Raw genomic sequence first — 16,863 nt, forward strand, 5'->3', positions numbered from 1 at the left:
TATTTTATCTCCTGAAGTCTAAGATTGTTTGATGCACCGCTGATTTAACATGCTTTCTGAAGGGTGGGGAACATTACCATATTAAATATACACTCTGGTTTTAGAGTTTAAAATGTAGAAAAGGTGAGTCTTAGAGAAAATCTAGCGAGACTGATGAGTGAATGAACTTCAAGAAGAGTGGCTCGGGGCCCCAAAAGGCTCTCCAACCTGGGTATGCCTGCCCACCAGGCCCTTTTAGGGCTTGAGGATGGGGCTGACAGCAAAAGGAGACAGTTGCACCTGAGGTGCCAGGCAGAGTCCACGTGGCCACAGTTCTCCTATCCTGCCTCAGCCAGTAATGCCAAGAGATGCCAGGAGAGAATGTGCCTGCTCAGTGCCCAGCCCAACCTCCAGAATTAGGATGGCCCTGTCACAGCCCAGTGCTTTTTGATTTCGTTTGTTTTTTATATGGCAAAATATATATATCACATGAAATTTGCCACTTTCAACATTTTAAGTGTACAATTCAGTCACATTGATTGGATTCACAGTGTTGTACAATATCACCACTACCTATTTCCAAAACATTTTCATCACCCCAAAAGAACTCTGTGCTCATTAAACACCAACTCCCCATGGCCCCTGCCTCCAGCTCCTGGCATCCACCATTCTACTTTTTGTCTCTATGAATTTGACTGTTCTAGGTACCTCATATATACTGAATCATACAATATTCGTCCTCTTGTGTCTGGCTTATTTCACCTAACATAATGCCTTCAAGATTCATCCATGTCATAGCACACATCGGAACTTCATCATTTTTATGGTCAATACCCCATTGTATGTGTGTAGTACGTTTTGTTTATCATCTGTGGACATAGGCTGTTTCCAGTTCGGGGTTATTGCATAAAATCCTGCAGTGAGCATTGGTGTACACACATCTGTTTGAGTCCCTGCTTTCCATTCTTTTGGATATACCTCTTAGAGTGGATTGCTGGGTTATACAGTAATCCTATGTTGAGATTTTTGAGGAATCAAGCCCACTGCTTTTAAGGAATTCTCATAGCACTGCTAGCTAAATGGTTTTGGAAGTAATTCTACATTGAATTACAGCACCTATTGGAGGCAGTAAATTTCCAGAGCTTATCCTGCACTGTGTGAAGTCGGAGGCACAGTACTAGTGGAGCGCTTAAGAGCACTGGCCTAGGAGTCAGAAACCTCACCACCCTGCAGCTGTGCAGCTTCGGGCAAGCATCCCACTTTTTCTCCATCCATTTCCCGGTGTGAAAGATGAGAACCACAGCACCTATGCTGTAGGAAAACTGTGAGGCGCACATTAGCTGAGGCAGGCGAAGTGCACAGCAATCGATCAATGGTCATGACAACCTTCACTACTGCTTGCGAGGAACTGTTCTTCTACTCTATTGCTGTGGCTGATGAACCACTGGACATATAAGAGTCCCAGAAGGTGCACATGGGAAGTTCACAAGCTTAATTTCAGAGTAAAAGCAACAAATTCTGACAATCTCAGGAGGTGGGGTCTTCTCAGAAACCAAGTCCTGTTGAAATCCAAAGAGGCCCAGAGAAAGGGGCTAGGGTACTCACAGGTGAGACAGGGAGGTCACGTCTGCAAAGATGCCCTCTTGGAGGGTGGAGATGTCATTGCCGTGGAGAGACCTGAGAAGAGAAGAGGCTGCTGGTGCCTTATCCAGGGACAGAGATGGGAGACCTGCTGGAGGGAGAGGCCCAGCCCTCTGCAGAGAGGGGACAGGCCGTGCCTTCCCTCTAGGCCTCTCAGTCAGTGACCTGAAGGAGATGGCCCCTAGCTCAGCTGGCCACAGGGAAGAAACCCTCCAGGCGGACCGCCCTGTCCCCAAGCCCTTCGGAAGACTGAAATACTGTGTTTATATTACAAATAGGACCCGTGCACCCAGAGCCCTCCCTCTTTTCGTGGAGGGGCCTAAGGGGGAGGCGCTTCTTCTTAGGAAGTTAAGAAGGCCAGCCACAGGTTAGGGCTGGGAGAATGTCACCTTGACCCTGGTGGGCTGACTGAGGCCATCATAATGGACGGACTGAGGGCTTTGATCCCAGGGCAAAAACCTCACAGTGAGAACTCGTAGAAGAGGTTCACAAGTCTCTTGCAAACAAACATTCTTTAATCTGAACAGAAGTCTCACATGCAAATGAAGGGCCACCTTATTTTGGATGTCCCCCTGCTACCACCACAAACTCATCTTGGGGGTGACAGCAACCCCCATTTCTCAGATCATTTCCCATGCATGCCCCAGCTTCTTGGGAATGAGAGTATCCACAGGGGCTTAAGTGACAGCACTCTGGACTCCACCATGGCACAGCGTGGGCCCTAGACATGGGAACATTTCTGCCCACCAGGTGGGTGGCAGGACCCTCAGTGGGGTGGATTTTCTGGCAGGATGGTGAGTGAGGAGACTTACAGCAGGCGCAGGGAGCGGAGTCCCTGGAAGGCCAAAGGCGGGATGCACTGCAGGGCATTGTAGCTGAGGATCCTGCGGAGGAAGGAGACGGAGGAAGGGCACTGTGTTAGCGCCTGGCCCCTGTGGGCACAGCCGCCGCCCAGGACGTGGAGGTCCCTCTCACCCCGCAGCCTCCTCGGGCTCTGTGAGGGGAGGCAGAGCAGCCAGCAAGTGCATGGGCTGGGCTGTGCCCTAAGAAGCTGGTGGTCTTGGGCATGCCCCCTAATCCCTTCTGCCTCAATCAGTTCCCCCGACTGTAAAATAGGGACAAAAATAATGCCAACTCCACAGGGCTGTCCTGGGGACGAAATCCAGGTGAAGCACTTAGCATCATGCCTGGCTCCAATAAATCCTCAACAAAGGAGAGTTGCTGTTGTTATGATTGAGAACATTCCCTAAGGGGCTGCCCCAGCAAGGTGCGTAGGCGAGTTCCCTACGAAGGTGACACCTGACTGCAGGGAGCTCACCGTCTCAGCCGACCACTTCCAGGGAGGACAGGCAAAGTCATCTACAATAATTTACTATTGAAAAGCTGTGACAGTGAGGAAGGTGCTGTCACTATTCCCATCTTATAGATGAGGAGACTGAGGCCTTGAGAGGTGAAAAAACTTCTCCAGGGTCACATTATTAAGTCATTAAGAAGGCTGGATGCGGTGGCTGACTCCTGTAATCCCAGCACTTTGGGAAGCTGAGGTGGGCGGATCACCTGAGGTCAGGAGTTTGAGAACAGCCTGACCAACATGGCAAAACCCCGTCTCTCCTAAAAATACAAATATTAGCCAGGCATGGTGGTAGACGCCTATAATCCCAGCTACTCGAGAGGCTGAGGCAGGGGAATCACTTGAATCTGGGAGGCAGAGGTTGCAGTGAGCCAAAATCGCGCCACTGCACTCCAGCCTGGGCGACAGAGCGAGACTCCCCATCTCAAAAAAAAAAAAAAAAGTTATTAAGAAGGGATTTTCATTACAGCTTTCAGTTTCCAGAGCCCACAGGCTAAGCCACTGTCCCAAAATGCTTCCAAGTAATTGAATCCATCCAGGGCAGACAGGCAGATTAACAAGGGAAATCACACTTGCAATAGCGTCATGCTGGAAACAGCCCCCGTGTCCCCCAGCAGATGAATGGATGAGCAAACTGTGGCACATCCACGCCTGTACAGTGGAACACAGCTCAGCAATGAAAAAGAGCTACCGGCACATGCAACACCACACCACGGGTGAAGCTCAAAATAATCATGCTGGGCGCAGAAGCCAAGCAAAAACGACTTTCTCCATTTGTATGTAAAACCCTAGAAAATGCAAACTAACCTACAGTGACAGAAAGCAGGCCAGTGGTTGCCTGGGTATCGGAGCTGGGAGAGGCAGGAGCAGGGGATTATCAAGAATAGCACTCTTTTTCTTTCTTTTTTTTTTGAGACAAGGTCTAGCTCTGTCACCCAGGATGGGGTGCAGGGGCGTGATCTTGGCTCGCTGCAACCTCTGCCTCCCAGGCTCAAACCATCTTCCCACCTCAGCCCCCCAAGTAGCTGGGACCACAGATGTGCACCACCACACCTGACTAATTTTTTTATTTTGTATTTTGGCTTGGGCCCACATTCAGCTCCTGGAGAATGGCTGGGTCAGGTCCCCTTCCTTTTTTGGGTACTGGCTCTACTGTTCTATCTGTAAAGTGAGGTGTTGGAAGGTGAATGAGATACTTTTACACACCAGGCAAATATAAGGGACACTTGGTAATATGTTCTGATCAATTGCTTGGAATATAATTAAAGCCAGCATTTAAATATCTTAGAATATGGCCACAAAAAATGTTCAGAGGGTCACCGCTCACAACAATCCAAACTGGAAACAACCTCAATATCCATCAAGACTAGAATAGATGAGGAAAGTGTGGCCTGTTCCTCCAAAGGAACATTACCTAGCAACGAGAATGAACAGACCACAGCTGCCACGGTGGCATGAACGGATCTCATAGACAATGCTAAGCAAGAGAAGCCAGATACAAAAGACTATCACCCATATGATTCCACTTGAACAAAGTGAAAATCGACAAAATTAGACTATATTATTTAGAAATGCTTATGTAGATGGTAATGCTGTAAAGAAAATAAAAGAAGTGATCCTCATAAAGTCAGGACAGCAGCTGCCTCGGGGTAGGGGAGGAGACAGCAATAAGGATCAGGAAGGGACAAGGTGCTAGCACTGTTCTATTTTTTTTTTTTTCTGAGACAGAGTCTCGCTCTATCACCCAGGCTGGAGTGCAATGGCACGATCTTGGCTCACTGCAAGCTCCACCTCCCAGGTTCACGCGATTCTCCTGCCTCAGCCTCCCAAGTAGGTGGGACTACAGGAACCCGCCACCCAGCCCGACTAATTTTTGTATTTTTGGCAGAGATGGGGTTTCACCATGTTGGTCAGGGTGGTCTTGAATTCCTGACCTCAAGTGATTCACCTGCCTCTGCCTCCCAAAGTGCTGGGATTATAGGCGTGAGCCACTGCGCCTGGCCGAGTGTCCTTAATTTTTGACTTGGTATCTACATGTGTGCTAGCTTTATGATTATTTGTGAAACTGTATATTTATTTTTTTGCACTATTTACTTTTTGCATTATTATTTTCCATATATACCATATGTTGTATTTCACAATGAAAGATGTTTTTTCAAAGTCTTTTAGGCTCTCAGGCCCGGCACCCTCTCCAGAGGGCAAGGCGTCTGCAGGCAAGGGATCTGGGAGCAAAAAGCACAGGCTGGGGCTAGGGAATGACTCACAGCCATGGCCCCGGGGCCCCCCACCCCAGCCCTGCTGGGACTCACAGAGTGGTCAGCTGGCTCATGTTGGTGAAGGAGGAATTGCTTAAGGAACTGATCTTGTTGTTGCTCAGGTCCCTGGAAAAGGCAAAGGCATCATGGTTTAGAAAGAACTCACTCAGCCCTGGCTCACATTCACGGGCTTCTTCCCCTCCCTCACTCTGCCCAGGGCCATTCCCCAGCCAGGTTGGCCAGGGGTGGAGAGGAGCCCTGGTGCACAGCCTCGGGTCTCAGCGCTTGCTTAGCTACAGTGCTGCGCTGCTCCCTCAACTCCCTCAGGTACCAGGGCTTGGTGCCTCCATTTCCTGACCCTCACCCCCATCCCTCTGAAAGCAGAGCCTGGCTCTGCCCCTTTTTACCATGGGAACACTCCCACCAGGGTGTTGGTGGCCTCCTGACCAGATCCAGCACTCTCTCCTTTCTCTCCTGCCAGCACCTTAGGTGGGCTGGTTCAGAAGCCCTCCCTACGAGGCAGTCCTATGAGGGAGAGGGCAGCCCCATTTGACAAAGACCCAGAGTCTCAGAGGGATCCGTGACTCTTGAAGGGTCACCAGCTGGTCGGAGGCAGAGCCAGATTCAAAGCCGGTCCACTGGCCACAAGCCCAGGTTGCTGCCATGGCCTCTCCGAGTCACCTGTGGCATCTGACACAACTGACCGCTCTTCTCCTCTTCTCAAAACTCCCGCCACCCGCTTTCCTCCGCTCCCGACTGTCTTTGGGGGCCTTTGGCTGTGCCTCCTCAGTCTCTGGTAGAAGCTTCCTTTGTACTCAGCCCAGAGGCATGGGGATTGCTAAACCCCATCTGTGCCCTGTTTAGTCCAATCTGGGTGCCCTCGGGGACGCCCCTGTGCTGACAGTGCCCCCCTCCCCATGGCCCCAGCCTGTCCTCTCATGAACTTCTCCTCCTGATGCCCACAGATACTCAAACTCCGCCCGCATCTTGTTCTCCCTACCACGCCCCATCCCCCAGGCTCCAGCTCCATAATGCTGCCTGCCCACACATCTGCCCTCTCATCCTACCCATCTGATCCGCCCCTGGCTGGTGGCCCTGGTCACCTCTCGCACCGTGCCCTCCTCCTGAGCCAGCGTCCTCTCTCTCTGGCTCCTGCCTGGGATTCTGACCTCATCTCTCACCCACTGCTTTGCCCCTTTTGATCCATCTGCCATGAGGGTGGCACCAGAGCAATCTCTCTATGACATAAAGCTGACGAAACCCCACAGTGGCACCCATGTGCCTAGCATGTGGACTCCAGGCCCTCTAGCTGGCCACCTGTCGGCACTCCTGGGTCTAGCCCCTGCCCCTCCCTCCCTCTGCTCCCTGCTCCGAAGACTTCCCAGGCTTAGGATTCACTAGGCTTCTTGAAGTTCTCTGAGCAGACTACACTCTGTGGCCCCAGACAGCTTATTCCCTCTGCCCACCAATGAACTCCAGCTCGTGTTCCAAGATGCCCTCCCCGCAAGCCGCCTCCCTGAGTTGATCACATCCTCCTTGAGCCACAGCCCTAATCAGCATAGACCTCTGTTGGAACCCTTATCACTCACACGACTTTATGCGCTCCCTCCCCTCCCCTGCATCCTCCCTAAACCATGACAGTCTGGAGAGGGGGCCATGACTTCGGGGCCTTCACATCTGCCCACTTCATGCGCTCTCAGCTCAGGAAACATTTAGAAAATGCAACGATGTGCCGTGCCTTCATCTTCTCCTCCTGAACGTTTCTCTAATCTAATTCTAAATCATTCCACTGTCTTTGGAGATATATTTAAGTGCTCTACTGAATGTTCAACACACTTTGTGGTCCTCCCCTGTGATGAGGAGGTGGTGGTACTTCAGCCCCCAAGAGGCAGTTTCACTGGCTCAAAGCACTCTGACACCAGCCACTGAATCACACTACTCCATCCCTTCTCCACCCCTCCCATTGGAACATTCAACACACATTGGCCAGGTCATTAAGCAAAGACAGATAAATTGGAGCTTCAAAATTCTGTAAGCCAGAGCCGCCCAAAGTAGCCAGTCCTTGAACTAAATTTCACCAACGCACAATAAGAAACTTGGGCCAAGATCCGGTCACCACACCTAGCTTAGTTTAGCGAACATTGTTTCCATAGCAAGACTTTCTCAACAAAGGAAGCAATACATTGATTTAGATTCTGGTGTAAGCACCATATCTAATTACAAACCCATTACAAACAGTTCTGGGACTGATGTGGGCCCGTAGATTGCACTTGGAGTGGGACTGCTCCAAATCACACTAAGATGGAATGTTCTCTGGACTTCTTTTTGGTAGAATCTGGCCAAGGAGCAGATTCAAGACAATTGAAGTGAGGAGCTAGGTAGGCTAGAAAACTAAAAGGAGCTGAACTTATTATCCTGAGGCTTATTTTGTATATTTTCATGGAGTAGAAGGGGTCAAAGGTGGAAATAATAGAAAAGCAGAGGCGTAGCCTGAAGAAAAACTTAGTTACAGGTATGTATTTGTAGCTGCCATAGTTCATACTTGGTTTGAGAGCTGAGCTGGACCGAGAAGCTTTCCATCACCCTCCACTTTTCCTGGCTCCTTGGCTCCTAACCTTGCAAGAATAACCCCCTTTGTGTGTGTGTGTGTGTGTGTGTGTGTGTGTGTGTGTGTGTGTGTGACGGAGTTTTGCTCTTGTTGCCCAGGCTGGAGTGCAATGGTGCGATCTTGGCTCACTGCAGCCTCCACCTCCCGGGTTCAAGCGATTCTCCTACCTCAGCCTCCCGAGTAGCTGGGATTACAGGCATATGCCACCATGCCCGGCTAATTTTGTATTTTTAGGAAAGATGGGGTTTCTCCATGTTGATCAGGCTGGTCTCGAACTCCAACATGAGTTCGAGAGGTTATCCGTCCGCCTCAGCCTCCCAAAGTGCTGGGATTACAGGTGTGAGCCACCGTGCCCGCCCGACCAGGATAACCCTTTTAACAGTCACGACCAGCCTCACGGGGGAGCTTTGGGGAGACGGCATGGGCAGGAGGAGGAGGCAGGTCCAACCCAACATGGCCTGGAACTATGTAATTGCCAATCGTGGCCACTAGGTGGCAAAACAGCTCTAGGCGCAGCTGTTCCCAGAGGGGAGCAGGGAAAGGAAAAGAAGCGGGATCTGCCCAAGTGAGGTCCGTAGGAAATTCCAGGAAAGCCGGAGTCCTGATGGTTAGATGTCAAAGGCCCTCCTGTCCTCAAGCGGCCTGGATACTTACACGAGCTGCAGGTACTTGAAGGTAGACAGCTGTCCCGGAACCAGCGTGAACTGGTTCCCGTCCAAATAGCTGCAGAGAGAACACAGCGGCGTTAGTGCCCATCTCCACCTCTGGTGGTGCCCCATGCTGGGTACAGCCTTCCCTGCAGCCAGGGACTTAGCTCTCATTTCCTCTCCTCCACATAGGCCACACGATGGGCCCAGAATCACTTATGGGAGGAGAAAATATGTACGTTGTTGAAGCCATCTGGGGAGGTGCCACCCAGAGGACTTGGTAAAAAGCCAATAGTCACGTGGCCTCTCTCGGTTCCCTTCTCGCTTCCTTTCTCACCCTCCCAGCCTCCTCCTTGTCCATGGACACTCCCTGGGCCCCTGCCTTCCCCTCCCTGCTCTGCTCTTTCCTGGCCAAATAGATCTGATTTGCATGTTACCGGGCCCTGCCAGCTCCCAGGGCCCCCTGTCCACCTGCTAGCATGGGCTGTGAAGCTGATTCACAGCCAGACTGCCCAACCAGTTTCCCCTCATTACATCAGCACCCCTCTGCCTTCCTGCCCTCCAGGCTCCGCACCCTGATGTCGCTTCTCCTCCTCCCTCTGCAGCCAGTGCCACCGCTGCTCTCTCACAGCTTGCTTTCCTTGCACTCTCATGCCACCCGCCGACTGTGCACCACCACCCATGCCCGGGCTCCTGCTGCATCCTCTTCTGTCTGTTCTCTGCACCTTGGACCTCCCTTCTGGCCTCCACTCTACTCACTGCTATCCAAGTCACTGTCCTTAAAACCAAGCCCACCGAAATCCTCCTAAGCCCGAAGCTTCCCAAGGTTCCCATTTCTACAGGATAGAGCTTGGGATTCAAGATGCTCTGAACCTCCCCCTCTTCCCTTCATTGTTGACCATTCATGCCTCCAGCCTGAAGGTGCTAAGCAGTGGCCCAATGCCAGGAGCTGAGCCAAGCTGAGCTCCAGCACAGGATCCCCACCCCCCAACTAACTACAGCCTGCAGGACAGCTCTCCCCCACTTCCCAAAGCCCCAGAGAGGAGCAAAAGGAGGGCTGTGCTCATCCTTACCCCTCGCTCTGCATCATACAAACTGACTTCCCACCCATCTCGTTTGATCCTCGAAGCAGTCCTCGTCCACATACCCAAGTAGTCCCATTTCACAGATGACAAAACTGAGGTTTAGAGAAGTTAAAAGATTTTCGCAGGCTCTGAACTTCACCATCTTCAGTCAAAGAAGGTAGGCTGCCCCACCCATCCCATTATTCTCAGGGCTGCTAGGAGGCTCCAAGGAGAAAACAAGGACTCATGAGGTTTGTAGGACACTAACTCTGCAGTAGAAAACAGGGTGAAGACGGGGCAGGCCAGGCCCAGGAAAAGGCCCGCAGTGGTTGATGTGCTTGTGAAGAAAAGGCCAGCCTTGCTGGTAATGCAAGAAATAACAAATAGAAGCCTCATCGCTGGTCCTGGGGGTGGGGGGAGAAAAGCTCAGCTTTGGAGGCCTGGAGGGATCAACCCCAGAGCACAGGAAGAGGTCAGAGGTCAGGAGCTGGCCAGAGTCTTTCATTGGGAGGTGTCTGCTGAAGAAGTCCCAGCTCTCCATTCCTGTTTGTCAAATGCATCTATGTCCAATCCTCCACATGCGCTCAGATACCAAATACCAATCAGCCAGGATTTCAGCACCATACTCAGTGCTGACCCAGGGAAGCAAGAAGGCCACCTTCTCACATGGTCAATGGGAGTGCAAAGGAAACAGATTTTCTTGGAAGACCATCAGGCAAAAGGCAGCAAGAGTCCTAAAAACGCACCGCTCTCTGACTGGCGATTTCAGTGAGGGGGTGTTAGCACTGGTGCTATTTATGACAGTAAAAAAAAATTGGAAACAAATATCCAACAAAAGGGGTTTTGTTATCTGGGTCATAGTAGATTCATGTGAAGAACACTACACTGCTGGTGCAAAAATCACATTTGTGTCTTCATGACACAGGAGACTGAGACAATGACAGGCGGGAAAGCAAGGTTCTCCTCATTTTAAAGGCGGAGCTTAGTTTAAAGGGAGGAAGCACTCGCTGCCATGCGGTCATCAGGTGACCGCAGAGGGGGAATCAGAGAGAAGCTCAAAGCCTTTCTGGAGGCAGTGTTTTCTGCAAAGCCCGAACTCCAGCTCCTAGTCAGCTAATGCCTGCTCTTGGTCACCTCCTCGTCCCATGGCTAGGCCCCAGCCCCTCAGGAAATGCCCCCACTGTCCCCGTCCGGTGGACCCACGTGAAGGGGGCAAGGCCTTGAGCTACTCACAGTTCTGTGACATTCTTAGGAATGCCCTTGGGCAGGGCCCGCAGGTGCTTGTTGCTGCATCGGACCACGGTGTCCAGGCAGGCGCACTCCTGTGGGCACTGTGGGCGGGGCAGGCAGCCCCCCTCCTCCTGGCCTAGGGAAGAAGGCACGAAGCCCCTGTCAGGGAGGTGGACGGGCCGCTGTAGGGCCTCCTACAGTCAGGGCCATGCTCTGGGGCCTCTCAGAACAGAAGACCCCTCTGACAGTACCTTGGCCATCAGTAAGTCTGTGCACCACACCTCCCCGCCAGCCACCACCACCACCAGGGATGAAGGCCCCTGGAGCAGTTTTGAGGTTAAAATAGGTCTTGAGTTGATCTCTTTCTCCTCAAACTCAAAGTGGACCTGGTCAAAGTAGAACAGGAGGATGGCCGCGCACCATCCCATCCCCGGAGTGCCTGCTACTCCGGGCACTGGATCGACATTGTCTCCTTAACAGCACAGTCAGGGGTGCAGCATCGTCCCCTAGAATGCAGGCATGAGGAGGATGGAGACCTGGGCCTCTTTTCTCCTCTTTTTTCACTGATAGAGCCCAGTGCCTAGTGTAGTGCCTGGCACGCAGCAGCCCTCAAAACAGATGAGTTGAGTGAATGAATGAACAAGTGGATGAATTTCCATTTTATTGAGGTCTGGAGACATTAGGCACCTTGCTTGAATCATAAAGTGGGTCCAAGGCAATGCAGAGTCTGAGCCCAGGTCTGGCTGCCGCAAAATCCGAGCCCTCGATACCACACCATCCCTTCATTGATTCATTCATCTATTCAATAAATCTGTGCCTTCCTTTCTGCTGATTGGGTGTCAGAGAGATGATAATATCACCACGGTCGGAGTTCTTGAGGACGCTGGGATGCTGGTAGCACATGCTCCCGGGTGACAGTGACCATCAGTTATGCAGGTCGCCTGTGTGCAGGCCCCACATGATAAGGGTGAACTCACTGAATCCTCAGAACAGCTCTCTAGTGAATGTGTTACTATTAGCCCATTGGAGCAATGAGGAAACTAAAGGCAGAGTGGTTCAGAAACTTGCCCCAGCCTGGAGCAAGCAGCCTGCCTCCAGAACCTGCTCGATTGGCCACCAGGCTCTCAGCAGCAACATCTTAGAAATATTCACATCCTTTCACCTCTAGGAAGCTGTTCTAGGGGAGAGTGGAATATATACGTAGGGAGCATCTACGAGGGTGCTCCTGGCAGCACGATGCATTGGAGCGGGACTTGGGAGGTTGTCTGAATGTCCAGCAGCAGGGGGCTGCTTACATCAATTGTGGAGCCTTCCAGATAGCGGTCCATCCTGTTGAAAGGTTTTCACAGGTGGCCCTGCAAGATCCTCTGTGTGCCACACTTGTGCACATGAGCACACAGCAAAGATCTGGAAAGCCACATAGCAAATGTCGACAGGAGTTATCCAGAGTTGGGGCATGGGGGCCGGGGGGTAGTGGGCAAATCGTTAATTTTTTTTTTTTTTTTTTGAGACAGATTCTCATTCTGTTGCCCAGGCTGGAGTGCAACGGTGTGATCTCGGCTCACTGCAACCTCCACCTCCCAAATTCTAAAGATTCTTCTGCCTCAGCCTCCCAAGTAGCTGGGACTACAGGCATGCGCCACCATGCCTGGCTAATTTTTGTATTTTTAGTAAAGAGAGGGTTTCAGCATGTTGGCCAGGCTGATCTTGAACTCCTGACCTCAGGGATCTGCCCGCCTCAGCCTCCCAAAGTGCTGGGATTACAGGCATGAGCCTCCGCACCTGGCCTGTCAGTAACTTTTTTAAATCCTCCTTCTGGTTGTCCTTGGTTGTTGTTGTTTTAAGGAATGAGGATGCATTTCTTTTGTAAAAAGAAGGATAAAAGGAAACCGTATCTTGGAAAAAATAATGTTTCCAAAGGATAGTTAATGGCATGAGAAAATGCCCCAAATATATAGTTAGGTTTTAAACAAATCAGACATTTTTAAAAAGACTTGCAAGCTATTATTATATAAATTAATAAAATATATATGTAAATAGTATAGACTCTTTTTTTAATTTTAGAAGTCAGAAGCAAAAGTATTCTTAGAGAATTCATTAATTTTGTTTAGAAAATACCCTGATGGTGTTTCTTGGGGTGAAAGTCAAAGCTCTCCACTGCCACGTGGCCTGGCCAGGCCAGCTGAGGGTGGAGCTGCCACTGGGAGTAGGCTGCAGGGGGTAGAGGGCAAGAAAGGGAGAGACCAGGGAGAAGGGAGGCACCTTAGCACCCAGAAGCGGAGAAGGGGGCTGGAAGCTGAGGTCAGCCAGGGAGAAATTCCCTGCGGCAGGGTGCTGAGAGACACTAAGGATGGGATGGCTGCACTGAGAAAAATCTGCTTCCTACAGTGACCTTCCGTGCTTGGTGCTGTGGCAAAAAAATGAGGGATGGGGCTACCCTGAGAAGTCCCAGGAAACAAGGCATTGGAGCAAAGAGTGACCAGGGTTTCCTACATATGGGGGAGGGGACTCAAAAGGGTTCCATTGCATATTAAGATAAGGTGACCCCATGAGTCTAGAGCGCTTAGGGACAGCCAAAAGGCAGGTCTGAGTTCACCAAACTTACAGAAAGAAACTACACTAAAATGGGAACTGTTTTCTCTGAGCGCTGGAATAATAGGTAAAGTTTATTTCCTTCTTTTATCCGTACTTTCCCATTTTTTAAGGATAGGAACTTTATTGCTCTTATAACCACACAAAGACACCACCAGGCAGGGTCGTCTCCTCCTGAAAACAAGGCCTCCCCTCCCCACCTAACCTCTCCTCTCAGGGGCATGCCAGGGGGTGCTGCCTGTCCACTCCCATCTTCCTCACCTGCCCCACCCCACTGGTTGGACCCAGGGCGCCCTCTCCCTTGCCACTGGGGGGCCACGAGTTACCTTCCTCACACCTGAAGTCAGGGAAGGCCACGTCCTGCAGGGGAATCTGCCGCAAAAAGTCAGGGTTCTGGCATCGCGGGTTCCCCGTCACGATCTTGCGCTTCCGTAGCCAACCTCCTAGCCAGGCCAGCTGGCAGTTGCAGTTGAAAGGGTTGGCCAGGAGATTCCTGGAAGAGGCAGGCCAGGCGGCCATGGAGACACTCTGCCCCTCTCAGAGGTCCCAGCAAACCCCTCCTGTCCACCACGGACACAGGGCCACATGGCCACATGGCACTGTCTCCCAGACCACCACCCATCAGCAAGAGGACCGGCTCTGAGGACCGGAGGGAGACTTCGAAATGTGGAACCCACGTTTCAGCAAACCACGAAGACCCAGCACCCCCAGGGTGAGCTCTTTCAAAGTGGCTGGCCGAGACGGTTGGGACGGTTGCTCCAGAGCCCCTGCCCGCCTGTCCTGGAGGCCGGACTCACAGTGTGGAGAGGGACTGGAGGGTGTCGAAGGCTCCTGGGGATACGGTGGTGATCTGGTTGTCATAGAGCGAGAGGAGCCGGACGTTGCGCAGGCCCGTGAAGCTGTCGTTGTGGATGCAGCTGATGCGGTTGTTCCGCAGCATTCTGGGGAGGAACGGGGGAGGGAGGAGGGGACCCTTGCTGCCCTGCCAGCCATCCACCTGGGCCACGCTGCTTCCGCCATCGTGGCTCGTTCACAGTTCTCCTCCATAGGCTGTGAGCCGCAGAGCCAGGAACACGCACCAGCCAGGCCCCGGCCAGGTGAGGCGAGTTTTACACACCTGTGCCCACTCCAGACCCGCCCCCGCCTCTGAGAAGCCTCGAGGCTCTGTCTCTCTCTCCCTGCCACTGCCCCGTCCCCCATGCTGGCCTTGCCTCCGTGCCCTGGGTGCCCAGAGTTCCTGCCCGTCTTTAGGCCATGCTCCACATCAGTGCCCAGGAGACTTCCTGAAACCTAATCCATCATGTCACTCTCCAGCTTAAAGTCCACTAACAGCCTCCAAACTGCCCACCGAGTCATGCTCGAACTCCTTACTGTGACCTGAGACCACGTCTACCCAGACCCGGACCATCTCAGCCCTGGCACCTGCCTGCCTCCCTAGAGATGGACCAGCCCTCAGCCTGCTACACCGCTGTGACAGTTTTCTAGAATACTCTTTTGCCTCATCTACATCTGGAAAAGCTGCTGTTCATCTTCAAAAACCCAGCCCAAGCCTGATGCAGTGGCTCATGCCTGTAAAAACAGCACTTTGGGAGGCCAAGGATTACTTGAAACCAGGGGTTTGAGACCAGCCTGGGCAACATAGCGAGACCTTGTCTCTACAAAAAAATTTAAAACTTAGCCAGGCATGGTGGTGTGCACTTGTAGTCCCAGCTGCTTGGGAGGCTGAGGTGGGAGGATCTCTTGAGCCCAGGAGTTCAAGGTTACAGTAAGCTATGATGGCACTACTGCACCCCAGCTGCCTGGGAGACAGAGTGAGACCCTGTCTCCCTAAACAACAACAACAATAACAACAAAAACCCAGCTCAATTTCACTTGCCAACCAAAAGTAAAAACAAAAACCAAGTCAACACAGGGTAGCCAACTCACAAAAGAAATTAAAATGGTTTATCAACATTCACAAAAATGTTCAATGTTACTACTAATCAAAGACACTTACGCAATATTGATTTTTTGCCTGCCAAATTAAAAAAGAATGAAAAATCTAATAATAATAATAATGACATCCAGGATCTGTGAGAGTGTGAGTGACTGGGCACTTCCACACACTGGCAGGAGATGCCTTTATACCTCCCTGGAAGTGCATTTGGTGAGATGTGGCAAAATCCCCAAAATGACACTTTGTGTTTTCACCCGACTACTCCATCTTTAGGAATTCCTAACAAGAGTATTATCATGCATTATATATGAACTTCACAATAAAGATATTGTCACAGAATGAATGTGATCCCCTCCAATCCCTATGTTGAAGTCCTAATCCCCAGTGTGATGGGATCAGGATGGGGGTTCTTTGGGAGGTGATGAGGTCATAAGGGTGGAGCCCTCATGAATGGAGTTAGTGCCCTTATCAAGGAGATCCCAGAGAGCTCTCTTGCCCTCTTTCTACCATGTGAGGACACAATGAGAAGTCAGAAGTCTGCAACCCAGAAGAGGGCCCTCGCCAGAACCCGTCCATGCTGGCACCCTGGTCTCAGACTTCCAGCCTCCAGAACTTCTGTTGTCTATAAACCTCCAGTCTGTGGCTCTTTGTTATAGCAGCCTGAACCCACTAAGGCAGGTATCAATACAACATTGCTTATAAAAAAAAAAAATAGAAACAGCCTACATTGCCAATAATTATATAATACCTAGTCATTCAAATTGATGCAGAGCACTTTTTTTGTATTAGGAATTAAATGTGGAATGGAAAAAAATTTTAATATGTAATGGTGCTCATATTAAGTTTAAGGAAAAAGCAGGTTACTAAATAAAATGTACAAGTCCATTAGAATATTTCTGTATGTGTGCATGCATGTATGTATGTATGTGTGTATATGTATGTGTATGCAGGTTTAGAGATATGTAAAAGACTGGAAAGACAGTTGTTTATACCAACAATTAACAGTGGTCATTTCTGGATAGTGATGGGGTATGGGCCCTTCTCTTTTCCTCTGTCCCTATCTAAGTCTTCCTTGGAAAGAATGCAGCTGACTGGACAGCCCCCACGCCCACATTTAAGGAATACTAGGTAAGCATAAAGAAAAATGAGGCAGCCTATAGGAACAGCCTGGAAAGAAGGCAATGCTGTATTCACAGGTGAAAACAGCAAGCTGCAAAACATAGTGCATAATAAAATTTGCTTTTTGTAAAATAAAGGAACAAAAATCCACAGGGAGTCCTGTCACACATTCATTTACTTCTAAAAATTCCATGACACGTGCTCAGAGACAAATCTACATCCTGCTGCAGATTTGGGGCTTATACCCGGGCAAGTGGCTTCCTAGAGCTGTGGTGTCCAATATAGTAGCCACTAGCCACATGTAGCTATTTAGATTTAAATGCATTAAAATCAAATGAAATTCAAAATTCAGTCACTCAGTAGCACTAGCCACATTTCAACTGCTCCACAGCCACATGAAGTGACTGCTCTGGACAGCATAGACATGAAACATTTCCATCT

At 50.7% G+C, this 16,863-nt stretch overlaps 1 protein-coding gene across 2 annotated transcripts in view; it reads right to left on the reverse strand.

The window, feature by feature from the left end:
• SLIT1 (slit guidance ligand 1) overlaps positions 1-16,863 on the reverse strand; it is a 187,712-nt gene that overhangs the window by 31,063 nt on the left and 139,786 nt on the right. For both annotated transcript variants that reach the window (XM_003825418.6, XM_034931237.3), the window contains exons 19-25: positions 14,165-14,308; positions 13,694-13,860; positions 10,779-10,911; positions 8,489-8,557; positions 5,281-5,352; positions 2,433-2,504; positions 1,585-1,656 (exon numbers count right to left, since the gene is read on the reverse strand). In XM_003825418.6, the coding sequence (XP_003825466.2) occupies positions 1,585-1,656; positions 2,433-2,504; positions 5,281-5,352; positions 8,489-8,557; positions 10,779-10,911; positions 13,694-13,860; positions 14,165-14,308 (729 nt within the window). The remainder of the gene's footprint in view (positions 1-1,584; positions 1,657-2,432; positions 2,505-5,280; positions 5,353-8,488; positions 8,558-10,778; positions 10,912-13,693; positions 13,861-14,164; positions 14,309-16,863) is intronic.

This window comes from Pan paniscus, chromosome 8 (genome assembly GCF_029289425.2).
Source record: "Pan paniscus chromosome 8, NHGRI_mPanPan1-v2.0_pri, whole genome shotgun sequence".
NCBI classification, from domain to species: Eukaryota; Metazoa; Chordata; class Mammalia; order Primates; family Hominidae; genus Pan; species Pan paniscus.